The 23703-nt window shown below is 40.7% G+C and overlaps 2 protein-coding genes across 8 annotated transcripts in view; one reads left to right on the top strand and one right to left on the bottom strand.

The window, feature by feature from the left end:
• MAP9 (microtubule associated protein 9) overlaps window positions 1-8483 on the bottom strand; it is a 67551-nt gene extending 59068 nt beyond the window's left edge. For 5 of the 7 annotated variants that reach the window (XM_067736582.1, XM_067736581.1, XM_067736585.1 and 2 more), the window contains exon 1: window positions 8282-8476. The gene's annotated coding sequence lies outside the window, so the exon portion shown is untranslated. Of the gene's footprint in view, window positions 1-8281 lie in introns of all 7 variants that reach the window. The other 2 variants (XR_010943122.1, XM_067736589.1) reach the window with 1 other exon arrangement.
• On the top strand, window positions 464-11171 carry LOC137223037 (uncharacterized protein C2orf78-like). The gene is made up of 4 exons (XM_067734642.1): window positions 464-563; window positions 3443-3589; window positions 3882-5227; window positions 10740-11171. The coding sequence occupies exons 1-4, from the start codon at window positions 464-466 to the stop codon at window positions 11169-11171; spliced, it is 2025 nt and encodes a 674-aa protein (XP_067590743.1).
• Window positions 11172-23703: the final 12532 nt, after the last annotated feature.

Here is a 23703-nt window from a genome sequence, read left to right as displayed (position 1 = left end):
TGGCTCCTTAAAAGCTGCTATAAGTTCACTAATTCGACAGATACGATTTCAGAACAACCGTAATAGTTCAAACTAGATGGCTCTTGCCTTCCTAAGGATATTAATTACATAAGATATATACAGCTCTAAGTATATGATACATAAAATATAATACTGTGTAGGATACAGGTAACTGTTAGTAAATTATATTAATGAACGTCTGTGAGAAATGTTGCAATGATTTCCCTAATGTAAGAGCCTGGGGGAGGTAAATCTGTCTTCTAGGATTTCCTCCCCAGAGCTCAGAAATTCAGGTGTTGTTTTAGCTCTCCTACACTCTCTCCACCCAACCCCGCCTTCCTGTTGGGGATCGGACCTCCCTATTGGCTGTCTCATACCTTGACACTGCCTGCTTTGTGACATCATTCTCCTGTATCATATAAGTGACCAGTGAGCAGTAACCAGTGACCTTTGTACTGGACACATGCGCCGTTCAGCTGCAGCCACTCAGACATCCTCTGCTGTTGCCTCCTCATCCCTTGTATCTGCAGTTGATGTTTTCTCTTCTTCTCTGACCATGTCAGGTAAGAAAAGAAACTTTTTAAAGTTTTTCGTTAGATTTATTTTGCCCCTACATTTACTAGTAGATTCAAAATAGCATGGAATAATGAGGGAACGTAACGTATTGAACTAGAAGTCTGGAGACCTAATTTCAGTTCTGACTTTGGCATTTACTATCTGTGTGACTTTGGACAAATCATTGACTGTCTCACAAAGCCTGATTTTTCCCTTATCGGTTACGTTAGGATACTACATTGGTTGATCACTCTGATCCCTGTCTTTTCTAATATTGAGCCTTAAAGGGTACCCATGTAGAAAATGAAATCAGAGACTTCTCAAGAGTGTTTCAACAGAAACACAGAAAAGCCAGGTGACATAGAAAACTAGCAATATATAGCAAGATGTTTCATCTCTAATGGTCTCCCTCCACTAATATTTCGACTAGTTGAAAAGAGAAAATAGGGAGAGAGGATGGAGAGTACTGGGCTATATAGGGAGGCACAGAGTCAAACGTAAGGCAGTTTAGGATTGTTTTCATCAGCACAGGCCAACAGGAACCAAGACATAGGAAAAAATATAAGAACGAAGAGGGGAAGAATGGAGGAGCTCTCAAGAAAAACATAGTTTGCAATGGAATGTTGATGGGAACCAAAGATTTTAAATTACAGCACAAACAGCAGAGAGTGAATTCTGCTCAGAGCAGGGCAAAACAAAGTTGATTGTAGCAAGTCCTTATTTTAACAGACTAAGAGGAAAGTAAGGACAGAAGAGGGTATCACCAGGAAAGGCAGCTTACCAGAAAAGTTATACTCAGTGTTTTTTTTCTTTATTGCCTCTCTGAATACAGTTGGCACTTGACAGTCTTGAATGTAAACATTTTAGAAATATGTCCTAGAAATCATGCTTCCTATATACAAGAAACCAAAGTGGTTATCTAGGGGTCTGCTTTTCAATGTTTTATTCTTCCTAATTTTTAAACTATGTAGACGTTTTACCAATTAAACACTTTAAATGATATCTTCGAGATTGAATCAGAAGGACTATTTCCTCTGTGTGATACGTAGCTTCTAAGGCAAGGTTGCTTTTCATCTTTACAGTTCTTTCCTTCCTAACACAGAGAGCACATTGATCAACAGCCATCGTTCGTTTTTAGATCTTAGCTACCTAACAAGGAAAAGAAACAGTCAAGCCCCACACCTTTAATTCCACATTGAGGGAATTCGCTGGCAGTCCAGTGGTTAGGACTCGGTGCTTTCACTGCCAGGGCCACGCAGCGTGACAAAAAAAAAAAAAAAAAAAATTCCACATTTATCTAGAACAATATTGCGGAGTCCTTTCGATGTTCTTACATTTGAAAATCTTTTTTAATTGGATTCTAGTGATGATGGTTTTTTTAGGTTTTGGGATGTCATCTTCTTGGATGTTGAAGATGATTATAATCTAAGTTCTAGGATAAATACAAAAACCTTCTTGATACTTTTTAAGCTTCCTTTCTGCTTATTATATATTTCTATTCTTTGAAACATATATTTCTACCAGGCTGAATACCTGTTACTTGCTGGGTAAAAATATGAATGAGCACAATAATGAAATTCTTTTACACTTATTATTTTGCTGTCTGCTTTGTACCAGTTTTCATTGAAATACTTGTCTGCATATATTGTGGCTACCTATACATTCACATTGATTGAATTTTGTTGCTCTTTAGGCATTTTTACTGATATATCTTCTCTGTCTGTATGTATTGGCTAGGAATTCATTCAAAATCACCTTCTATCGTGTTTTTGGGTTCACAGTATTCACTAAAATACAGTGGGCAAAGTTCACTTTCATAACATTGCATGTATGGTACAGAATGTCATTTGTTAGTAAACTCATTAAGCTCTGATACTTGCCACATACCCCAGATTTCATAACTATGTATTTCTTTTTCGTTATGTAATATGTTTTTCATGATGTTTCTTTGTCTTTCTAGAACTTATTGTATCTTCCTCCATATAAATCATATACAATATACCAGTTTATTCATGGATTAATTATTACTGCTATTATTATTGGTGGTGGTGTTATAACCACTTTACAGATGAGTAATCTGAAGTAATCAGATAACATTTTTCTTTCCAAAAGCACTTAAGAAATTCACTTTCGGGTAATCATTTTGAGGTAGGATGAGAAACCAGGCTTGAAGAGGGTAAAAATGACTCTTTAAATTTACCAGTTGGACTGAGCTGTATGTGAACTCTAGGTAATAGCGTGGGAACTGCACAAGCAAAGTGAGACACTGAAGATCACGATGGTAATAGCCGTACTGTTTTCTAACGGACAAAAAAAAACTGCCTATAGTGTAAGTTCTATTTCTCCTGCTTTCTGGCAGTATCGTGCTCAGAGTAGCGTCCTGGCAAGGAAGTCAGGATACTTAGGTTCTGAAACCTGGTAAGGATACTAACATAATGAGAGAACTTGAACAAGTCAACCCGACCTCTCTGAGCCTCAGTTTCCTTCCTCATGAAATGACACTGTGAAAATAGAAGTTCTCTAAGGACCTCCTAGTTCTAAAATGCTTCCAGTCTAGGAAACAGCATAGAAGTCAATACTAGTGCAGGCTGAAGGGAAAGATAGGGCAGGCAGAAGGTTGCTTCCAGCCTAGGGAACAATGTCTGAGCCATACCACTTGGGTCTTCTGCCCATCTGTGCCCAACACGGCAGCACAGGCAGTTAACACAGAAGAGTGTAAAACTGCTCAGTCCTTACAACCATCATAACGGTCTGATTTTTGGTTTCTCAGTAAGTATTGACATTAGAGGTGTCCTGATAGCAAGAACCTTAAGATAATGCTGTTCCTCAAACATAGTGAGAATTTATCAATCTCCCTGATGTTTTCATTACCCTCTTGTTCTTACAGAAAATTTCCAAAATCCATTTCTACTTGGAACTCTAAATTCTCTGCAGCACTCTCTTCCTGTGGTGAGCAATGCAACCTCCCTGACAGGAAGTGTCTGCAACTTCTCCAGAGTCTCTGCTCCTGCCGTCGGTTCGGCATCAGCTACCGGTAGGTACCTCCTTCCAGACACAGACACACGTGTAGTGCCTACCTTCACCAACAGTCTAGCATAACTACGTTATCTGGAGTTACTGACCAGAGCCAGATCTCCACTTCAGCTGCTTCCTATCCAGGTGTTCTTGACTGGAACATCACAGGAAGCACTGAAAAGAATTCTTCTTCACTCGGAGACTTTACTCTGGCCGTCACTGACCAGCACACAGCTGCTTCCTCCATGTTTATGGCAGCCCAGTATGATAAAACTGCAGACCCCAATAACATGGTCCCTCTATATCCAAAGGTCCCAACGTGATCAAAGCCAAAGACAACAGAGCCATTAAGGTGAATCAGGTGCGGGAAAAGCCAAGTGTCATAAAGGCTCCCTCTGATCAACCCAGAAAGAACAAACATAAAGCCTCTGAGCCTATCAATGCTGCTCCCAAGGCCAAAATCCAGCCAAAGAATCCAGAGTGCCTGTTAGCGGGAGAAGTGGCTCTATGCAATGCTGCAGTCAGTGACAGGGCTCCTGTGAACACGGCCAAGGGTTCTAAAGGCAAACCTCAGAAAGCTGCATCCAGGAAGATCAGCAAAACGAAGAGCCACGGGCAGGAAAAGACCAAAAGGACCAGAGGAAGAAAGAAGGCTGAAGAGAATAAGCAGTCAGGGAGCAAAGTCAAGGCAGGAGAGAAGCCAACAATTCCCCAGACGAAGCGAAAGGAACACCAAACTGAGCCTATCCAAGAGAGTTTTAAAAAGCCTCGAACCGCCCTACGCGTGCGCATGCTGGAGGCTGTGCAGGTTTTTCATGCACTGGGGGAGAAGAATGATAAGAGAACTGGGCTCTCCTCCTGTCGGGTCTTGGGAAATTCAAGCAACTCTAAAGACCCCCAGCCACCCCCAGCTATCCAGCCATGGCGGAATACCCCACGTGAGGGTAAGGGCCCTGAGAAAACTCAAGGCGAAGCCCAGAACCCAGACAGCAGTGCTGAAAAAGAGTGTCCATCTCCATCCCAGTATGAGCTGCTGCCTCCTGGGAACGTCAAGTTGATACCTCTGCCTTTTTCTGCCTGGGACAAGCCTCAAGCTCGACCTGCTCCTCGGAGGCCACAGTCTCCGGCCTCACATCGGCCTGCTGTTGCTGACCGTGCCCACCCTGCTTCTACTGACTCAGCTCAACCTGCTGCAGTCAGTTCTTCCCAGCCAGCTCCTGCCTCTTTGCCAGGTCCTGCCAAACCAGCTCAGCCAACTGTGACCAACGCAACCCAACCGGGTTGGACCGACCATACACAGCCTAGTGTCCCTCAGTCTGCTGCTCCTAGGCCTGCACCCTACAAAACTTCATCATGCACTTCTCTCCAGTGGGAGCCTGTCCCCCCTGCTGTGACTAAGCGCCAGTCCCCAGCCAAGCTCCAAACCCCATTTCTACTCCAAGACTTCAGCAAGAAACCAGTTCCGTGGAGGGAACCCAATGTTCCTGAGCCAGTAATGTCAAAGCCCATCGAACTACAGCAGAGGCCCGAGCGGGAGGCCATGAAGAGGCGGGCCCAACAACAACGTGAGAATGCTGCCAAATACACCTCTTTGGGGAAAGTGCAATTTTTCATTGAGAGGCAAAAAGAAATGGAAATTGCTGACTACTACGGATATGTAAAGTAACAGCTGCTAGGATAGTTGCTGCCACCTTGGGGACCACCTCTTCTTCCATATGTAGATAAGACAGGCATAAGTTTATTTATATTGGTATATTTTAAAACAATAAAACTGAATAAAAAAAGAAACAGAATTAATAGATGAGTAATAAACCTTTTGAATTTTGAGATGCTGCTAACTGTGGCGTGTTTCTTTGTTTTGTTTTGTTTTGCTTTTGATGGGGTTGGAATCAAAGTCTGCATGAGAAAGGAAGGACTGAAAGTTGGATGGGAGAATGAAGGAAAGGGGTAAAAACTGAGGAAAGAGGAAGGAACTTGGCCCAGGGCTAGGAAGGACAAAAGAGATTTATGGATTTATGAAAGGAAGCAGGAGTGAGGATGAAATGGCAGAAGTAAAAAGCAGGGTCAGAGGTCAGCGTTGAAAGAACCAAATTTGAGTAGAGTTGAAGATGACAGAAGGTGACTCTAGGTTTACTAGGAGAAATAGAAAAAGTCTCTTGGGGAGGTTGGCCTTAAGTCTCACAACCACCAGATAGGTATTTAAGAAAACAAGAGGTTCAGGACACATCTCTGAAAGGTTTGAGTTGCCATATCCAGGTGTGATTATAGTGGGGGGATAGGGAAATCTACCAGAGAGGTGGCTAGGGCTCAGAGTTATCCTAGGGGCAGCTGACGACAGGGGCAGAGCCAAGGGAGCTGCTGCATCAGGAGGCCCACGAATAGGGCCTGGTATGTAAATCACCGTGTACTCAACACCTGAGCACCAGGGCAGCTAAGGCACTATTCAGTTAATCCTGGCAACGACAGGCAAGGCCAGTATTCCTGTGCCACTTCACTTAGAGAGGTGAATATAATCATCAAAATCTAGACGGGACAAATTACCTGGTTTCTTTAAAAATAAAATGCAAGGAGGATAAAAAAAAGTGAGAGAGACATGGAGGGAGAACCTAGAGATTAAATAAGACTTCAGAGACCTAACCGTCAATGGCAAAGTGTGGACCTTATTTGGATCTAACTCAAAATTCTTAAAAACAATTTTTTATGACATTTAAGAGACAACTGCAAATTTGAGCACTCACTGGGTATTTACTATTAAAAAATGATATTAAGGAATAAAAGTCCTATATTTTAAAGATACGTACCAAAAATATATAGCTGGGGCTTCCCTGGTGGCGCAGTGGTTGAGAATCTGCCTGCCAATGCAGGGGACATGGGTTCGAGACCTGGTCTGGGAAGATCCCACATGCCACGGGCAACTAGGCCCGTGAGCCACAACTACTGAGCCTGCGCGTCTGGAGCCTGTGCTCCACAACAAGAGAGGTCGCGATAGTGAGAGGCCCGCGCGCCGCGATGAAGAGTGGCCCCAGCTTGCCGCCACTAGAGAAAGCCCTCATACAGAGACGACGACCCAACACAGCAAAAAATAAATAATAATAATAAATTAATTAATTAAAAAAATATATATAGGTGTAATTACATGTTGTCTCGGAGCTGCTTCAAGATAATATGGAATGGGGTGAAACAGGTGGGGGTATAGATAAAACGAGACAGCCATCAGTTGGTAAATAATAAAGCCGGATGAGTTCATGGGTATACAAGGAACACTCACAGTATTTTTATACTTTTGTACATGTTTAAAATTTGTGATAATCGTTTAAAGACAAGACGACACTGCAGAAAACAGTCTGGCAGTGTCTCAAGGGTTAAACGTAGAGCTACCGTACGATCCAACAACTCTGCTACTACCTACACTGCACATCTAAAAGAACTGAAAGCAGGGATTTGAGCAAATATCTGTACACCAACGATCACAGCAGCATGATTCACAATAGCTACAAGGTGGAAACAACCCAAGTGTCAATCACCCGATGAATAACAAAATATGGTATATACACACAGTGGGATTCATTAAGCCAAAAAAGGAATGGCATTTCCTTACATGCTATAACATGGGTGAACCTTGAAAACACTAGGTTTAGTGAAATAAGCCGGACATAGAAGGATAAATATTGTAGATTCCACTTACACGAGGCACCTAGGATAGGCAAATTCACACAGACAGAAAATAGAATCAAGGTTTCTAAGGGCCGGTGGGAGGGATAATGGGGTTGTCACTGTTTGATGGTTACAGGGTTTTTGTTGAGGATGATGAAAAGGTTTTGGTTATAGACAGTGGTGATACACAACACTGTGACTGTATTTCATGCCACTGAACTGCATATTTATAAATGGTTAAAATAAATATGATTTATGTATATTTTACCACAATGAAAACAAGAGGAACAACTGAGTTGAAATTTCAACTCTTCCTTGTCCGAGAGTCAGTTTCATCGTCCGTAAAATTAGTAACTGTAGTTGTCTATCCTCTGAGCTTAGTGCAGAGTAAGCACTCAGTAGGAGGTATCAGTACTACTTCCACTTTAACAGCAAAGGATTGTTGTGAAGATTCACAAAGTCAATGGATATGAAAGAACTTTCTAAAGGGCAAACCACTGTACAAATATTAACAAACATTAGGTGTTCCTGTCTCCCAAGGCCATGGAACAGGTCAGAAGAAGGCTAATTCTTTTGCACTGGTATGTCCTACATGGGCCCAGAGAATATATGGGTTTCTCTACTGTATCAGAAGGTATTAGGAAAAGAAAGCATAAAACTTAGAGAACAACTGTCTTTTACCCCGATGCTTAAACACGCTCAGGCAACTGCTTAACATAAGTGCCAAAGACATAACGGACATACCTTTCTTTCCTTTTAGGCTACTACTACTCTTACTAAAAATTTACTGCATTTTCAAAATACAGAACATGGAAGCTTACAGCACTTCTTAAGCATATCTAGAGCCTACTGCCAAATACTATAGTTCAATTCATATCTTTAATCTCATTTTGAAACAGCAATTACAAATGTGTATTTAAGGAAACCACTAGCTTCCCTTTTGGAACCCATGAAAGAAGGCCAGGATTCACCTTAGCATAAGATGATAACTACTGAACTACTATGAATTATCAGAGTATCAGAAAGAAGGTCATTTTCAATTACGGGTTCCATTTACCTCTGGCTTATAATAGCGGCGAGTATATGTTAAGTCAATAATCAGCCCAAGTTCTTCGTTGTGTTCTTGGTGTTTGTTAGAAAAGATCCAAGGGGGAGAAACATTCTTCTGGAGCAAGATTCTTTTCAAATCTCTGTCAGAAAGAATAAAATAAGAAAGAACATGCGTTTAAAATCCTTTATTGTATTATCCATTTATTCAAACCCTATGATGCTAACATATGAGCTTCAAAGTAAAGTCTCTTCCTCTGGAGTTTACAAGCGGTATTACGATCCTTTCTTCCAGAGAGATTAGACGGCAGAAAATAAGCTCACTTCTATATAGTTATTTCTATCTTTGTTTATTTCATGTTGGTCTCCTAACCTGACTGTAAACTCCCAGAAGGCAGGGACCACATCCATTTTGCCTACCGCTGTACTGCCAGCTCCAAGCAGAGTGCCTGTAAATAGACACATAAATAAATACGTCTTGAATATCTACCTATATGAAGGATGGCTTTCACTGCTAAATATTCTTTTATGTATTTGGCTTATTATGTACTCTGTTCGATTGAGCTCTTTAGTTATTCAGGTGCCAGCAACACACTTTTCCTTTTAAATTAGCAGACTAGTTTTAGAGCAGTCTGAGATTCACAGCAAAACGGAGCAAAAAGTACACAGTTCCCACTCATACCCTCTCTCCTTCATCCCACACAGCCTTCCCCATTATCAACATGCCATACCAGTGTGCTTCCTTTGTGAGAATTCATGAACCAACACTGACACATCATTATCAATCCAAATGCATAGTTTTTTGCATTCATGGTACAAGTAACTGACTATTTCTTTATTTCTAGTATAGTCATCCCCAGACATTTACATACAGAGATACATATTACTTTCTTATAAATTACTTTATTCTTTATTTAGAGTTGGGGCATTCCATTGGTTTCTTTTTATTAATTAAGTAGAAAAGTAGGTTGTATTTATCTATGAATTCCATTTCGGGATAGCAAAAGAGGTAGTAAAAACTATTTGCTATAAAAAGGGAAAATGGAGTACGACGGGGTTGAGAGCCAGGGCTCTATATGGTGTTTTCAGATTTCTGGAAGAATACGGTATTAAGTTTCACTCACCTTTTTTGAAGGAACTTTGAAAGCAATGAAACGGGTCCCAGGCATCTGCTGTTCAACTGGGAGATAGTCTTCCCACCTGTTAATATATTTTTTGTTAGGCAAATTTTATGTTAGGCTGTCTCCCTGCATAGGATGAATGCGCCTTGAAAATGGAAATCATATCCCTCTATGGTAGGTCCCTCTTCTTTCTGCTTTGCATTTTGCTGCTCCACTTATTCAACCCCACCTAGTAATAACCTATACTTCCCTTGTTCCTGTTCTCCCATCTTGAAAACAGATAAAAGGCAACAAAACAATGCAACGGTCTCAACAAATCAGGGATATCTAAAACCAGAGATGGCCAGAACTTCTGTATCCCTGATAGAACCTAGCCCACTGTTGACTACTAAGGTATCATATCATTAATACATGCGTGTTGACTGAAATAGTTTAAACTCAATTCTTCCACTTCATAATTTACTTTTAGACCTTATACAAAACCTGATAATAAAATTCCTTAATCTAGGAATCACAGTGAAAAATAATATCTGAACTGACTTCTGTAAGATGAGTTAGAACTAAGGTTAATTTAGTGTATATGAAGCATAGATAGTGAGGGCAATAGTGGCACAAGATGGGGCTATAGAAGCAGAGAGGGTTCTAGTCCACACAGAGCGTTAAAGGCCAACAGTTTGCTTTCTATTCTCAAAACAATGCTTTTGAGCGATGTCTATGAGCAATGTTCCAAGTTGCTTTTAAATGCTTCTTGTGTGCAGAATGGATTGGAAGGAAAGAAGATATATGGACACTAGTTAGGACCTAATTGCAACAGACAGGCAAGTTCAGTATTAGGATGCTGAGGAAGAATTGACTCATTCGGGAGAAATTCAGGAGATAAACTGAAGTGGGTTTAATGGGGTATGAGATGGAGGAAAGGAAGGTCTTAGGGAAATAAAGGGTTTACTGCACACATGAGCAAAGTCTCAAAATGAATCATTTGAACGTACTGAGGTAGATCTCTCAAATGACACCGGTTAGGAAGCAACAGTACACCCTTTACCATTCCAAGAGACAACACAAATCAACTGTCTCGATGGAAAATTCGGTGCTACCGGTGCGTTTTTTCACTCAAACTTAGTTCCAGTAACTAGTATGCACATTTTCTGTGCCTAAACAACACAGCTTGAGGAACTGAAGGTGACTCCATGTTGGCAATGAAGGAGTGTCCCCAACACTGACGGTCCCATCTTAAAAAGCAGTCCCTCTGCATTTTACCCGAGGAGCAATGGCCACAGCCTCCCTTTTAAAACGATGGGGGGAAATCAGAACATCACACACTGTCCCTTTCAGCTACTGTGAACTGAGGCGCGAGACGACCAATACCCGCTAGCACAGCACGGATGGGGCAGCGCGCGTGGGCAACAGTCACAGGAGACAGTACAAGAGACGAAGCCCAGCCCCAAGGTCTCTGAGCTCCACCGGCAACGCCCAGGGGCCAAGTCGTATTTCCTTTCCAGGGTGTGCTTTCCGCCATCCGTCCTGTCCGACGAACTTCCCCGGAAAAGCCGCGACGCTGACCCCAGCGCCCGCAGTCTTGATGCTACTGGCTCACGTGACCCCCATGATGCCTCCCACCCAACGCCAAGAGTGCCAAAGTCGCCAGCCCGGCGCCCCCGGTGCCAGCACAAGGCCCCGAAACTCAAGCACCTAGGCACAAGCCCACGCAACTCGCAGACCTCCTTCTACTGCGCATTCGCCACCGGCCTTCCAGATGACGTCCTCAAGCTGGCTGCCTGAGACACTTATTAGTAAAGAGGATTCTGACGCCTGCTATTCCCTCCTTAGCCGGAAGATGGTAGCAGAGGTCCATTAGTTTGTGTGTGTACCCTTCAGAATTCCAATCATATGGGACATGGAAAGTTGTCCCACTCTCCCAGTATCTTGTGTGGTTCTTTCAGATATTTCCCAAGTGCTGACATTCACACTTGTTGTATGTTGTATGTAAGTATTTCTACGTAATGGAGATCACGTATTTAATACAAGAGCAGCATACCAGACAGTCTACAATCTGTCTTGGATAGTCATTTTCCCAGTCAGTTTTTGCGTACATCTATTCCATTTTCTTTAATAGCTGCGTCACATTACATAATTTACATGGCCAGTCCAATATTGACGGACTTGTAGTTTTTTTCAGATTGGTGGTTTTTGTTTGTTTTTTGTTTTTGTCCTCTCTTACAGATAGGCTGCAATGTTAACCTCTTTATACATGTGTATAGCTATATATAAATTTCTAGACATAGAATTTCTGGAATGAAAGACATGCAAACACAAAATATTGAAAGGTTTTCAATCAATCTAATCTGCCTAATCCACCTTCAAATATACTCTATCAACTTACACTCCACTCACAGTGAAACATTTATTGGGTTTCTATTATGTGCCTGGTATCATGCTGGAGGTTGACAGTATGGATTTACATTTTAGACAATACCAAAACATGCCTCAGAGAGATAAGAGTGGAGCCCAAGTATAACATTTCCTCACAGTATCAGGCATAGGGATCTGTACCTGTTAGAAAAACTATGAATCCTTCCACAATTGGAATAGCAAAGAACAGCATGTCCTACAGTAGGTCTGAAGGTATAATAGCATACTAAATTCCATTGTTATTTATAATACAAATTGAAGGAGAAAAACCAAATGATCACCTCAGTAGATGCAGAGAAAGCTTTTGACAAAATTCAACACACTTTTATGATAAAACCCTGCAGAAAGTAGGCATAGAGCAAACTTTCTCAACATAATAAAGGCCATATATGACAATCCCACAGTCAACATCATCCTCAGTGGTGAAACACTGAAAGCATTTCCACTAAGATCAGGAAGAAGACAAGCTTGCCCACTCTCACCACTCTTTGGAATTTTTAGCCACAGCAATCAGAGAAGAGAAGGAAATAAAAGGAATCCAAATCGGAAAAGAAGAAGTAAAGCTGTAACTGTTTGCAGATGACATGATACTATACATAGAGAATCCTAAAGATGCTACCAGAAAAGTACTAGAGCTAATCAGTGAATTTGGTAAAGTTGCAGGATACAAAATTAATGCACAGAAATCTCTGGCATTCCTACACACTAATGATAAAAAATCTGAAAGTGAAATCAAGAAAACAGTCCCATTTACCATTGCAAGAAAAAGAATAAAATATCTAGGAATAAACCTACCTAAAGAGACAAAAGACCTGTATGCAGAAAATTATAAGACACTGATGAAAGAAATTAAAGATGATACAAATAGATGGAGAGATATACCTTGTTCTTGGATTGGAAGAGTCAACATTGTGAAAATGACTCTACTACCCAAAGCAATCTACAGATTCAACGCAATCCCTTTCAAACTACCACTGGCATTTTTCACAAAACTAGAACAAGAATTTCACAATTTGTATGGAAACACAAAAGACCCCGAATAGCCAAAGCAATCTGGAGAAGGAAAAACGGAGCTGGAGGAATCAGGCTCCCTGACCTCGGACTATACTACAAAGCTACAGTAAGTTACTGGCACAAAAACAGAGACATAGATCAATGGAACAGGATAGAATGCCCAGATATAAGCCCATGCACATATGGTCACCTTATCTTTGATAAATGAGGCAGGAAAGTACAGTGGAGAAAGGACAGCCTCTTCAATAAGTGGTGCTGGGAAAACTGGACAGGTACCTGTAAAAATATGAGATTAGATCACTCCCTAACACCATACACAAAATAAGCTTAAATGGATTAAAGACCTAAATGTAAGGCCAGAAACTATCAAACTCTTAGAGGAAAACATAGGCAGAACACTCTATGACATAAATCACAGCCAGATCCTTTTTGACCCACCTCCTAGAGAAATGGAAATAAAACCAAAAATAAACAAATGGGACCTAATGAGACTTCAAAGCTTTTGCACAGCAAAGGAAACCATAAACAAGACCAAAAGACAACCCTCAGAATGGGAGAAAACATTTGCAAATGAAGCAATGACAAAGGATTAATTTCCAAAATTTCAAGTAGCTCATGCAGCTCTATAACAAAAAAAACAAACAACCCAATCCAAAAATGGGCAGAAGACCTAAATAGACATTTCTCCAAAGAAGATATACAGACTGCTGATGAACACATGAAAGAATGCTCAACATCATTAATCATTAGAGAAATGCAAATCAAAACTACAATGAGATATCATCTCACACCAGTTAGAATGGCCATCATCAAAAAATCTAGAAAAAATAAATGCTGGAGAGGGTGCGGAGAAAAGGGAACACTCTTGCACTGCTGGTGGGAATGTGAATTGTACAGCCACTATGGAGAACAGTATGGAGGTTCCTTAAAAAACTACAAATAGAACTACCATATGACCCAGCAATTCCACTACCGGGCATATATCCTGAGAAAACCATAATTCAAAAAGAGTCATGTACCAAAATTGTTCATTGCAGCTCTATTTACAATAGCCCGGAGATGGAAACAACCTAAGTGCCCATCTTCGGATGAATGGATAAAGAAGATGTGACACATATGTACAATGGAATATTACTCAGCCATAAAAAAACCGAAATTGAGCTATTTGTAATGAGGTAGATAGACCTATAGTCTGTCATACAGAGTGAAGTAAGTCAGAAAGAGAAAGACAAATACCGTATGCTAACACATATATATGGAATTTAAGATTAAAAAATGTCATGAAGAACCTAGGGGTAAGACAGGAATAAAGCCACCGTCCTACTAGAGAACGAACTTGAGGATATGAGGAGGGGGAAGGGTGAGCTGTGACAAAGCGAGACAGAGGCATGGACATATATACACTACCAAATCTAAGGTAGACATCTAGTGGGAAGCAGCCGCATAGCACAGGGATATTGGCTCGGTGCTTTGTGACCGCCTGGAGGGGTGGGATGGGGAGGGTGGGAGGGAGTGAGATGCAAGAGGGAAGAGATATGGGAACATATGTATATGTATAACTGATTCACTTTGTTATAAAGCAGAAACTAACACACCATTGTAAAGTAATTATACCCCAATAAAGATGTTAAAAATAAATTACATGGGACTGAGTGAACTGATGAGGATGATTAGAATTTTTGTGACTTTCTGTTTGAATTGAAAAAAAAAATCCCACAAAGACTCAGAGGGAAAAAATATACAAATCAATTTTCACTGCAAAGTAAAGGAGCTGTTACAGTGCAAAGATTCCTTTTCAATTTTCACTGCAAAGTAAAGCAGAAACTAACACACCATTGTAAAGCAATTATACCCCAATAAAGATGTTAAAAAAAATTACATGGGACTGAGTGAACTGATGAGGATGATTACAATTTTTGTGACTTTATGTTTGAATTGAAAAAAAAAATCCCACAAAGACTCAGAGGGAAAAAATATACAAATCAATTTTCACTGCAAAGTAAAGGAGCTGTTACAGTGGAAGATTCCTGTTTATACAATATTGACATACAGTGAATGTCAATATTATGACATAGTGTGAGTGTGTTTCGTGTTTGGTAATTGCAGTCATTGTTGCTTCTGTTGTGGTCATCCATTTCCAATGCCTGGTGTCAGTTTATTTATCTCTTGTAAAAATAACATGCGGTGTGTGTGTGTGTGTGTGTGAAAAAAAAACACACCTGGGGAAGAGTAAAACACACCGTATAGAAGGGCTCCATTTGAAATAGGTTAACTACATGAAAATAGAGGATACAATGGAGAAAACTAAAAAAAATTAAAATTAAATAAATAGCATTAGATGATGAAAACTCTAATTCAAAAAGATACATGTACCACAATGTTCACAGCAGCACTATTTACAATAGCCAGGACATGGAAGCAACCTAAGTGTCCATCGACAGATGAATGGATAAAGAAGATGTGGCACATATATACAATGGAGTATTACTGAGCCATGAGAAAAAGAATGAAATAATGCCATTTGCAGCAACATGGATGGACCTGGAGACTATCATACTAAGTGAAGTAAGCCAGAGAAAGACAAATATCATATGATATCACTTATATGTGAAATCTAAGAAAATGATACAAATGAACTTATTTACAAAAGAGGAGTAGACTCACAGACATAGAAAACAAACTTATGGCTACCAAAGTGTAAAGAGGGGAGGGAGGGATAAATTAGGAATTTGGGATTAACAGATACACATGACTAAATATAAAATAGATAAAAAACAAGGACCTATTGTATAGCACAGGGAACGATATTCAATATGTTGTACCAACCTATAATGGAAAAGAATCTGAAAAAGAACCTGAATCACTTTACTGTACACCTGAAACATAAATCAACTATATTTCAATTTTGAAATGTAAATGAATGGGGATATATTTATATGTATAGCTGATTCACTTTGTTATAAGGCAGAAACAAACACACCATTTTAAAGCAATTATACTCCAATAAAGGTGATTAAAAAAACTGAATTGGACTACCATAGCTCTAAAATTTCCAAAACTGAATGGAATTCCTATTTCAATTTATATTTTGAGGCTTCCAAACATTACAAGGAGCCTAAAATTGCCTCTCTGCAAAATAAGATTCTAAGATTAACTGAGGCAAACAAAGAAAGATTAAAATGGCTTCCAAAGCCTCATGAACCTCTTCCTTGTCTCAGGCTCCACCCTTGGTGTCATCTTGTCTGTCTCCCTCAGCTCCTCATACTCAGGTCCACCTCCAGTGTCATCTTTCTCCTTTCCTTCTGTGCTGCCTACACCACCTCTATACCCTCAGTTCCCCATTCTAATTCTCTTGCCAAATGTCTGTTTTTCTCTGAACTTATAAGAATATGTCCCTTTAAAATTAAGCCTCTGAGGATCCAGAAGCTAAGACCTTATTTTCTTACATTTCCTGAACTAAAGCTGAACTGTGAGCCATAGTCAAAGATTTTTCCAAAGTAACATTTAGATTTATTCCTAATACAGAAGTTTCCTGCTAAAAAATAAAATGTATGTAATTAATTTTCAGCCTTCAAACATAAAATGATCAGATTTTACATTTCAGAAAATCAGAAATCAGAAAAAAATGTTTAAACCTTTCCCTTTTCTGGAATTACAATTTATAGTTTTGTATTTATTAAATGAATTCATAGGCTCCTTTAGATTGTGAAATGTATGGAAATACATGTGCATTACTAAAGAAAGGATGAAATTTACTCTTTCTTCACATCATGCTCTTCTTTTAATTCAATACAGAGCTAGAATAAGATAGAGCCAATTTCCTTGTTTATATGTGTGACAAGTGCTAAAAGTGGCACAAGATTAACAACTTGTTGAAGTATAGATCTTAAAAGACTTTTCTGTCTCTAAATCAAAGTTAATTTCATCTTTTATTTGAAATGAAGTCTTCTTTAGAATTCAGTAATAACCAAGGATCTTTTATTTCGCTGTATTTAAGATGAAAGGAGAGCAACTTTTTAAAAACAAATTTTATTTGTAGGAAAGATTACAAAGATTATATATTTGATTAGGAATATGAAATTATTTTAATTGGAACTTAATGATTTCAGCTAATCACTCCAGTGTGTGATTTGGTAAAAATTTTAAAAAATTCTTTTCAAAATATATAGTTATTCTTGAAATAAAAGTATAAAATAAATAACAGAGGTAAAATTTATTTATTTCTATTTTTTCTAATAACATTTATATTTTTACTTCAAGTGAAGACAAAGCTTCACTGTTTTACCTAACTTCAGAATCATGTGCTTCATATATATCTAACTCCAAACAATATAAACATCTGAGACACCAAAAGCAAAAATAAAAAACAGAAAACAAGAAACAAAAAACAAAAAACAGTAACCAAATATCCTCACAGATTTTCTGTGGAATTCAATATAGTCATTTAGACTTATGAGCCTGGTTTACTTGACTCATATCAGTTAGTTCATATGCATGTTAGTGAAGGCCAGGCCCAATATTGGATGAATTACAACTGGGAGACCAGCCTGATAATATATGATCAGGCTTAGGCAATTGCTAGGTGACATTGTTGAGCAATTCTTAGGGCTTTTCCAAAGCCTGTTGATTTGAACATAATTCAGTCTTGCACACAAAAATCTGCTGAATCTGTTCATGACTATTACAATCAATTTCAGATTATTTTAAAATTAAATTTTGGTCTTCTTCAGATGTTGATTCCACCTGAGTAACTTTTAACTCTGTTAATGGACGGGCCTTTCCCTTCTAGTAAAAAGGGCCAGGATGAAATGGGAAACTAGGTACATTCCAGATTTAATCTGGCAAACCAGCTCTCTCACACTCTACATAAGTTATCTAAAATGAAGACCACTAAAATTCTTAATCTTCAATTCCAGCAAATCGATGTCCCTAGACAAAACCAAACCCTTCCTAATTTCTGCTTTTATTGCAAAGATCCAAGACATTGGAAAAGAGAGTGTTACAAATTTAAGTGCTTCAAGTTCTTTCAGCTCTCTAATCAGCCTTTCCAGTGTCTCCCAATTTTAATTACTGGGCTCTGAGGAACTACAGGGGCTCTTCCCAATTTTCACTCTTAATCAGCTTGGAGAAATATTTCTCCAGATTGGAAATAAATCTCTTCCAATCCTAACTGATTTTGGAGCTGCACCATTCTTGCTCAACCCCACCACTATAAAGTGGTTCCTGACTTGGAATATAAAACAGTTTAAATAGTGGGGATCTCAAATTAACCTCAAGTGGTTTCTGTCTCTGAACCCATTCCCTTTTGTTTAGACCCTTTGAGAGAGACCACCATTTTCTCCTTAGTTCCTCTACCCTTATCCATTTATTACACTGAGATGTCTTAGAGAGATATCATTCCAGAGTTTCTTTCTCCCAAAAGGGAGAACTAATTCTGAAAATGGGCAGTAGTCATCAAATAAACCAACCAAGTGAATTAACCTTTGACAACTTTTATTTGCTCCATTTCTGATGGTACTAGAGCTGATTCTGGAAATATTGATCATTTGTCCCTATTGAATCAGCTACCACTTTCCTTATGGGCAAAATCTCCAAATGATGTTGGTAAAACTCCTAGCACATCTCCAATCAAGATTCACATAGATACCTTGAGGGTTTGAAACCTCTTCCCAGAATTAATCAATATTCTATAAGTAAAGAAGCCCTTCAAGGCATTCAGCCCATAATAGAATAAGATTCAAAGCCTCATTATCCCTTGTACTAGTCTCTGTAATACTCCCATTTTACTGGTGAGAAAATCTAGGGACTGAAGGTAGAGGTTTGTCTAGGACCTCTGAGCAATAAGCACCATTGTTATCCCTCAACACCCTGTTGTTTCTAACTCTCAATCATTACTAACATCTTTTCCCACCAGAAGTAAATTCTTTACTGTAATTGATTTATGCAGTGCATTCTTTAGTATTCCAGTTGATGAAGCTAGACAATTAATATTTTTTGCCTTCACTTGGAAAAAAAAAACCAATTCACTTGTACAGTAATGCCTCAGGGTTACTGAGTCCTTCCTATTTTTCACAAATCCTGGAGCTGATCTGGATGATATAAAGTTCTAGGGGTTCTACTTTGTTGTAATATGTAGATGATTTTCTTCTTGCTCTTCTTCTCAAGCTTTCTCACAGGAAGGCAGCATCCATTTACTAAACCTTTTATCCTTACAAGGACATAAGGTTGCCAAAGAAAAATTGCAGTTTGCCCAAACCCAGGTTTAATATTTAGGGTATTTGATATTAGAACAAGGGCAACACCTAGATCCAGATAGATTTTTATGGTGCCCTAACTTTCCCAAACTGCGAGGCCAACTGTGAGGTTTTTTTCAATCTAGTTGGTTATGGCCAAAATTGGATTCCAAATTTCTCTCTGATGGCTAGACTTCTGTATGTTTTAATCAACATTGACAACATGGACCTAATTTTATGGGAGGAAGCAGACAGTATAAGCCTTCAGGGCTTTAAAGGGGAGTCTGATTAACCCAGCTTCCCTTGACATCTCAATTATCAGATCCTCTTTTTCTTTTGTATATGTAAAAAGGAAGGGAATGCCTTTGGGGTACTCACCCCAAAACACAGGGACTACCATCAGGTATAAAAATACGGTATTATAGCCAGCAATTGGACTCTATCACAGAGGGATACCCTCTTTGCCTTAGAGTCATTATAACCACTGTCCTTTTGGTTAAGGCCAGTGAGAAACTCATGCAGGATTATCTTAACCATTTTTATTCCTATACAGTAGAAGTGCTCCTGAATTCTTATCACATTTAACATATCTCAGTCAGCCACTTCACTTCCTGTCAAGTTCTTTTATTAACTGCTCCTCACATAACTCATGTTGAAATAACCTTAACTAGGCTACACTTCTCCCCTCCATCTGCTTCTCTCTTACAACTGCTTAACACAAATCATCTCCTGACTCCTCATGTTGATCTGCAGGAAATTCCTTTGGATAATGCTGATCTCTCATGGTTCACTGATGGTTCTTATTTAAAAAGTAATGACTTCCAGGTCAGTGAACAAATGGAGATTTGGGCAGAGTTTTGGGCTTGGAGAGGGCATGGATGCTCCATTCCCCTCCCTGATACCTTGCCCTATGCATCTCTTCCACTGGATGTTCATCTGTATCCTTTATCCTAGCCTGTAATAAACTGCTAAACTAAAAAGAAGACAGCAATAATAATAACAATAGAAACTTTCTGCATGATAAAAAGCCGTCTCTTGGCCAGCAACAGCACAAGTGTTCTACCCCTGGGAAGACTGTTTTGCATTTGCAGCAAGAGGACATTGAGAATGGAAACAGGCGGGTTTCACCTACCGATCCCACCTATGTTCTGACCACTGCCAACAGTGACAGACTCTGGAGCCAGGACCTTACACTCCTTCCCATGGCCATTTGGAATGTCTTGGAGACCTTCAAGCTGGGGGAGGAGTAAAACGTGGAGATCACCTTCCTCCCCACAAATACATCTACATGTGGAACAGCTCCCACAGAACACCTACAGAATTGACCTCAGACTTCCAAAAAGGCAAGAAAATCCCCACATAACTGGGTAAGGCAAAAAAAAAAAAAAAGAGACAAAGGAATCTGGATGGGACCTGCCCCTCTGGGAGGGAGCTGTGAAGGAAGAAGTTTCCACATACTAGGAAGCCCCCTTACTGGTGGGGACTGGGTGGGGGGAGCTTCAGAGCCTTGGAGAAGGCAGCAACAAGGGTGTGGAGGGCAGAGCAGAGAGACTCCCACAAGGAGGATCGGTGCCAACCAGGACTCATCAACCTGAGATGCTTGTCTGCTTGCCTGCTAGGGCTGGTAGGGGCTGGGTGCTGAGGCTTGGGCTTTGGAGGTCAGACCCCAGTGAGAGGACTGGGGTTGGCTGCATGAGGACAGCCTGGGGGGTGTTAGTGTGACACGGCTAGCCAGGAAGGAGTCTGGGAAAAGCATGGGCCTGTTGGAGAGGCAGGAGACCTTTGTTGTGGGGTGCTCCAGGGGCAGCAACACCTAGAAGAACTAGTGTGAGCAGTGACTGTTATCTCAGACCCCAGAGAGCGTTACCGCTGCCACCAAGGGTCCTGTGTTCAAGGCAGATCACTGTCCACAACTTCCTGGTAGCCTGTGCAGCCTGCCACTCCTGAGGGTCCCACAGTCTGAGGCCAACTTTCCCAGTAGAATGCACGGTATGCCTCAGGCTGTTGCAACTTCACACCGGCCTCAGCCGCTGCAGGCACTCCCCACACATCCCAATTGTGACTGCCATATCCCTCCCTCCCCCAGCCTGAGTGAGCAAATGAGCCCTAATCAGCCACTGCTTTTGCCCCCTCTTGCCTGGGTCAGGACCAGACGCCTGAGGGGAGCCCACATGCAGAGGTGAGGCCAGAAACAAAGCTGAACCCCAGGGGCTGGGAGACCAAGGAAGAGAGAGGGAAATCTCTCCATGCAGCTGCAGGAGCAGCAGATTAAATACCCACAATCGGCTTGGTAAACCCTGTGTCTGTGGAATACCTGAATAGACTATGAGTGTTCCCACAATTGAGGCTGTGGACTTTGGGGAAAACTGTGGACTTTGGGAGCAAGTACATGAGGGAGTAAGGCCAGATCAGAGTCTGAGCTGGCCCCACAGTGTCCACAGCAGGTCCAGAGACTGACCTAGAAGTATTGGAGGACTTCCTGCACATGCAGAGATTGGCTGTGGCTCAATGTGGGGGCAAGGGCACTGATAACTAAGGCCACAGGAAAATATTACTACTTCTTTTTTTTTGTTTTGTTTTGTTCTGTTGTTCTTTTTTTAATTATTCTTTTAATTTTTTATTTACTTCTTTTCTTTTTTATGCTTTTATTTTACTATCTTTAAAATTTAATTTATTATTTTTTCCTGCTTGTACTGTACTTTTTTGTTATATTGTGTTTTTTCCTTGTGTTTGTTTTTTTCTTTTGTTTTGCTTTGTTTTCATTTTATTTTTAACTATATTTTATATTTTTCTATTTTTACTTTACTACTTTGTTGTTTTGTATATTTTCCTTTTGGTTTTCATCTTTCTTTTGTCTTAACAGGTTTTTGATCATTTTTGTGTGTTTGTTTTATGCTTTCATTGCCTTTCTTTAGTCTGCTTTCTGCATTTGATTTGTTTCTGATTTTATGTTTTTGTTAGTTTAGTTTTTAGTGTTTGTTTTCTTTTTGGGTTTTCTAAATTGGTTTGGTTGCTCTCATCTTTGTTTTCTCTTTTCTTTTTGTGAGTGTGTGTGTGTTAGTTTCTTTGTGTGATTTTGTCTGTTTAGTTTTGCTTTTACCAGTTGTCTTGGGGTTTTGTCTGTTTGTATGTTTTGTTTGTTTCTTTGTTTTTCTTTTTCCTTTTCTTCTGCACTGTACAGCTTGCTAACTCTTAGTGCTCCTGCAGGGGGTCAGGCCTGAGCCTCTGAGGTGGGAGCGCCAAGTCCAGGACATTGGACCATGAGAGAACTCCTGGTCCCATGGAATATTAATTGGTGAGAGCTCTCCCAGGGGTCTCCATCTCAACACTAAGACCTGGCTCCACTCAGCAAACAGCAAGCTCCAGTGCTGGAAGCCCTATGCCAAACAACTAGCAAGACAGGAACACAAACCCATCCATTAGCAGACAGACTGCCTAAAGTCATACTAAGCTCACAAACACCCCAAACCACACCACAGGACACGGTCCTGCCCATTAGAGGGACAAGATTCAGCTCCACCCCCCAGAAGGTAGCCACAAGTACCCCCCACCAGGAAGCCTACATAAGCCACTGGACCAACCTCACCCACTGGGAACAGACAACAGAAGTAAGAGGAATGACAACCCTGCAGCCTGTGGAAAGGAGAACACAAACACAGTAAGTTAAACAAAATGAGAAGACAGGGAAAAATGTAGCAGATGAAGGAGCAAGGTAAAATCTCACAAGACCAAACAAATGAAGAGGAGATAGGCAGTCTACCTGAAAAAGAATTCAGAGCAATGGCAGAAAAGATGATCCAAAATCTTGGAAATAGAATGGAGAAATACAAGAAACCTTTAAAAAGGACCTAGAAGAACTAAAGAGCACACAAACAGTGATAAACAAGATAATAGTCGGAGGGGAAGATGGAGGAAGAGTAAGATGCAGAGATCACCTACCTCCCCACAGATACACCAAAAACACATCTACACGTGGAACAACTCCTACAGAACACCTACTGAACGCTGGCAGAAGACCTAAGACCTCCCAAAAGGCAAGAAACTCCTCACGTACTTGGGTAGGGCAAAAGAAAAAAGAAAAAACAGAGACAAAAGAATAGGGACGGGACCTGCACCAGTGGGAGGGAGCCGTGAAGGAGGAAAGGTTTCCACACACAAGGAAGCCACTTCACTGGCGGAGACTGCGAGTGGCGGAGGGGGGAGCTATGGAGCCGCAGAGGAGAGCACAGCAACAGGGTGCGGAGGGCAAAGCGGAGAGATTCCCGCACAGAGGATCGATGCCGACCAGCACTCACCAGCCCGAGAGGCTTGTCTTCTCACCCGCCGGGGCGGGTGGGGCTGCGAGCTGAGGCTTGGGCTTCAGTGGGAGCTCACGGAGAGGACTGGGGTTGGCTGCGTGAACACAGCCTGAAGGGGATAGTGCACAACGGCTAGCCAGGAGGTAGTCTGGGAAAAGGTCTGGAGCTGCCGAAGAGGCAAGAGACTTTTTCTTCCCTCTTTGTTTCCTGATGTGCGAGGAGAGGGGATTAAGAGCGCTGCTTAAAGGAGCTCCAGAGAAGGGCGTGAGCCGCAGATAAAAACGCAGAACCCAGAGACGGGCATGAGACGCTAAGGCTGCTGCTGCCGCCACCAAGAAACCTGTGTGCGAGCACAGG

Source organism: Pseudorca crassidens, chromosome 4 (genome assembly GCF_039906515.1).
Source record: "Pseudorca crassidens isolate mPseCra1 chromosome 4, mPseCra1.hap1, whole genome shotgun sequence".
Taxonomy (NCBI): Eukaryota; Metazoa; Chordata; class Mammalia; order Artiodactyla; family Delphinidae; genus Pseudorca; species Pseudorca crassidens.
The sequence above is the reverse complement of the archived record's forward strand: the minus strand, read 5'-3'. Positions and strand labels throughout refer to the sequence as shown.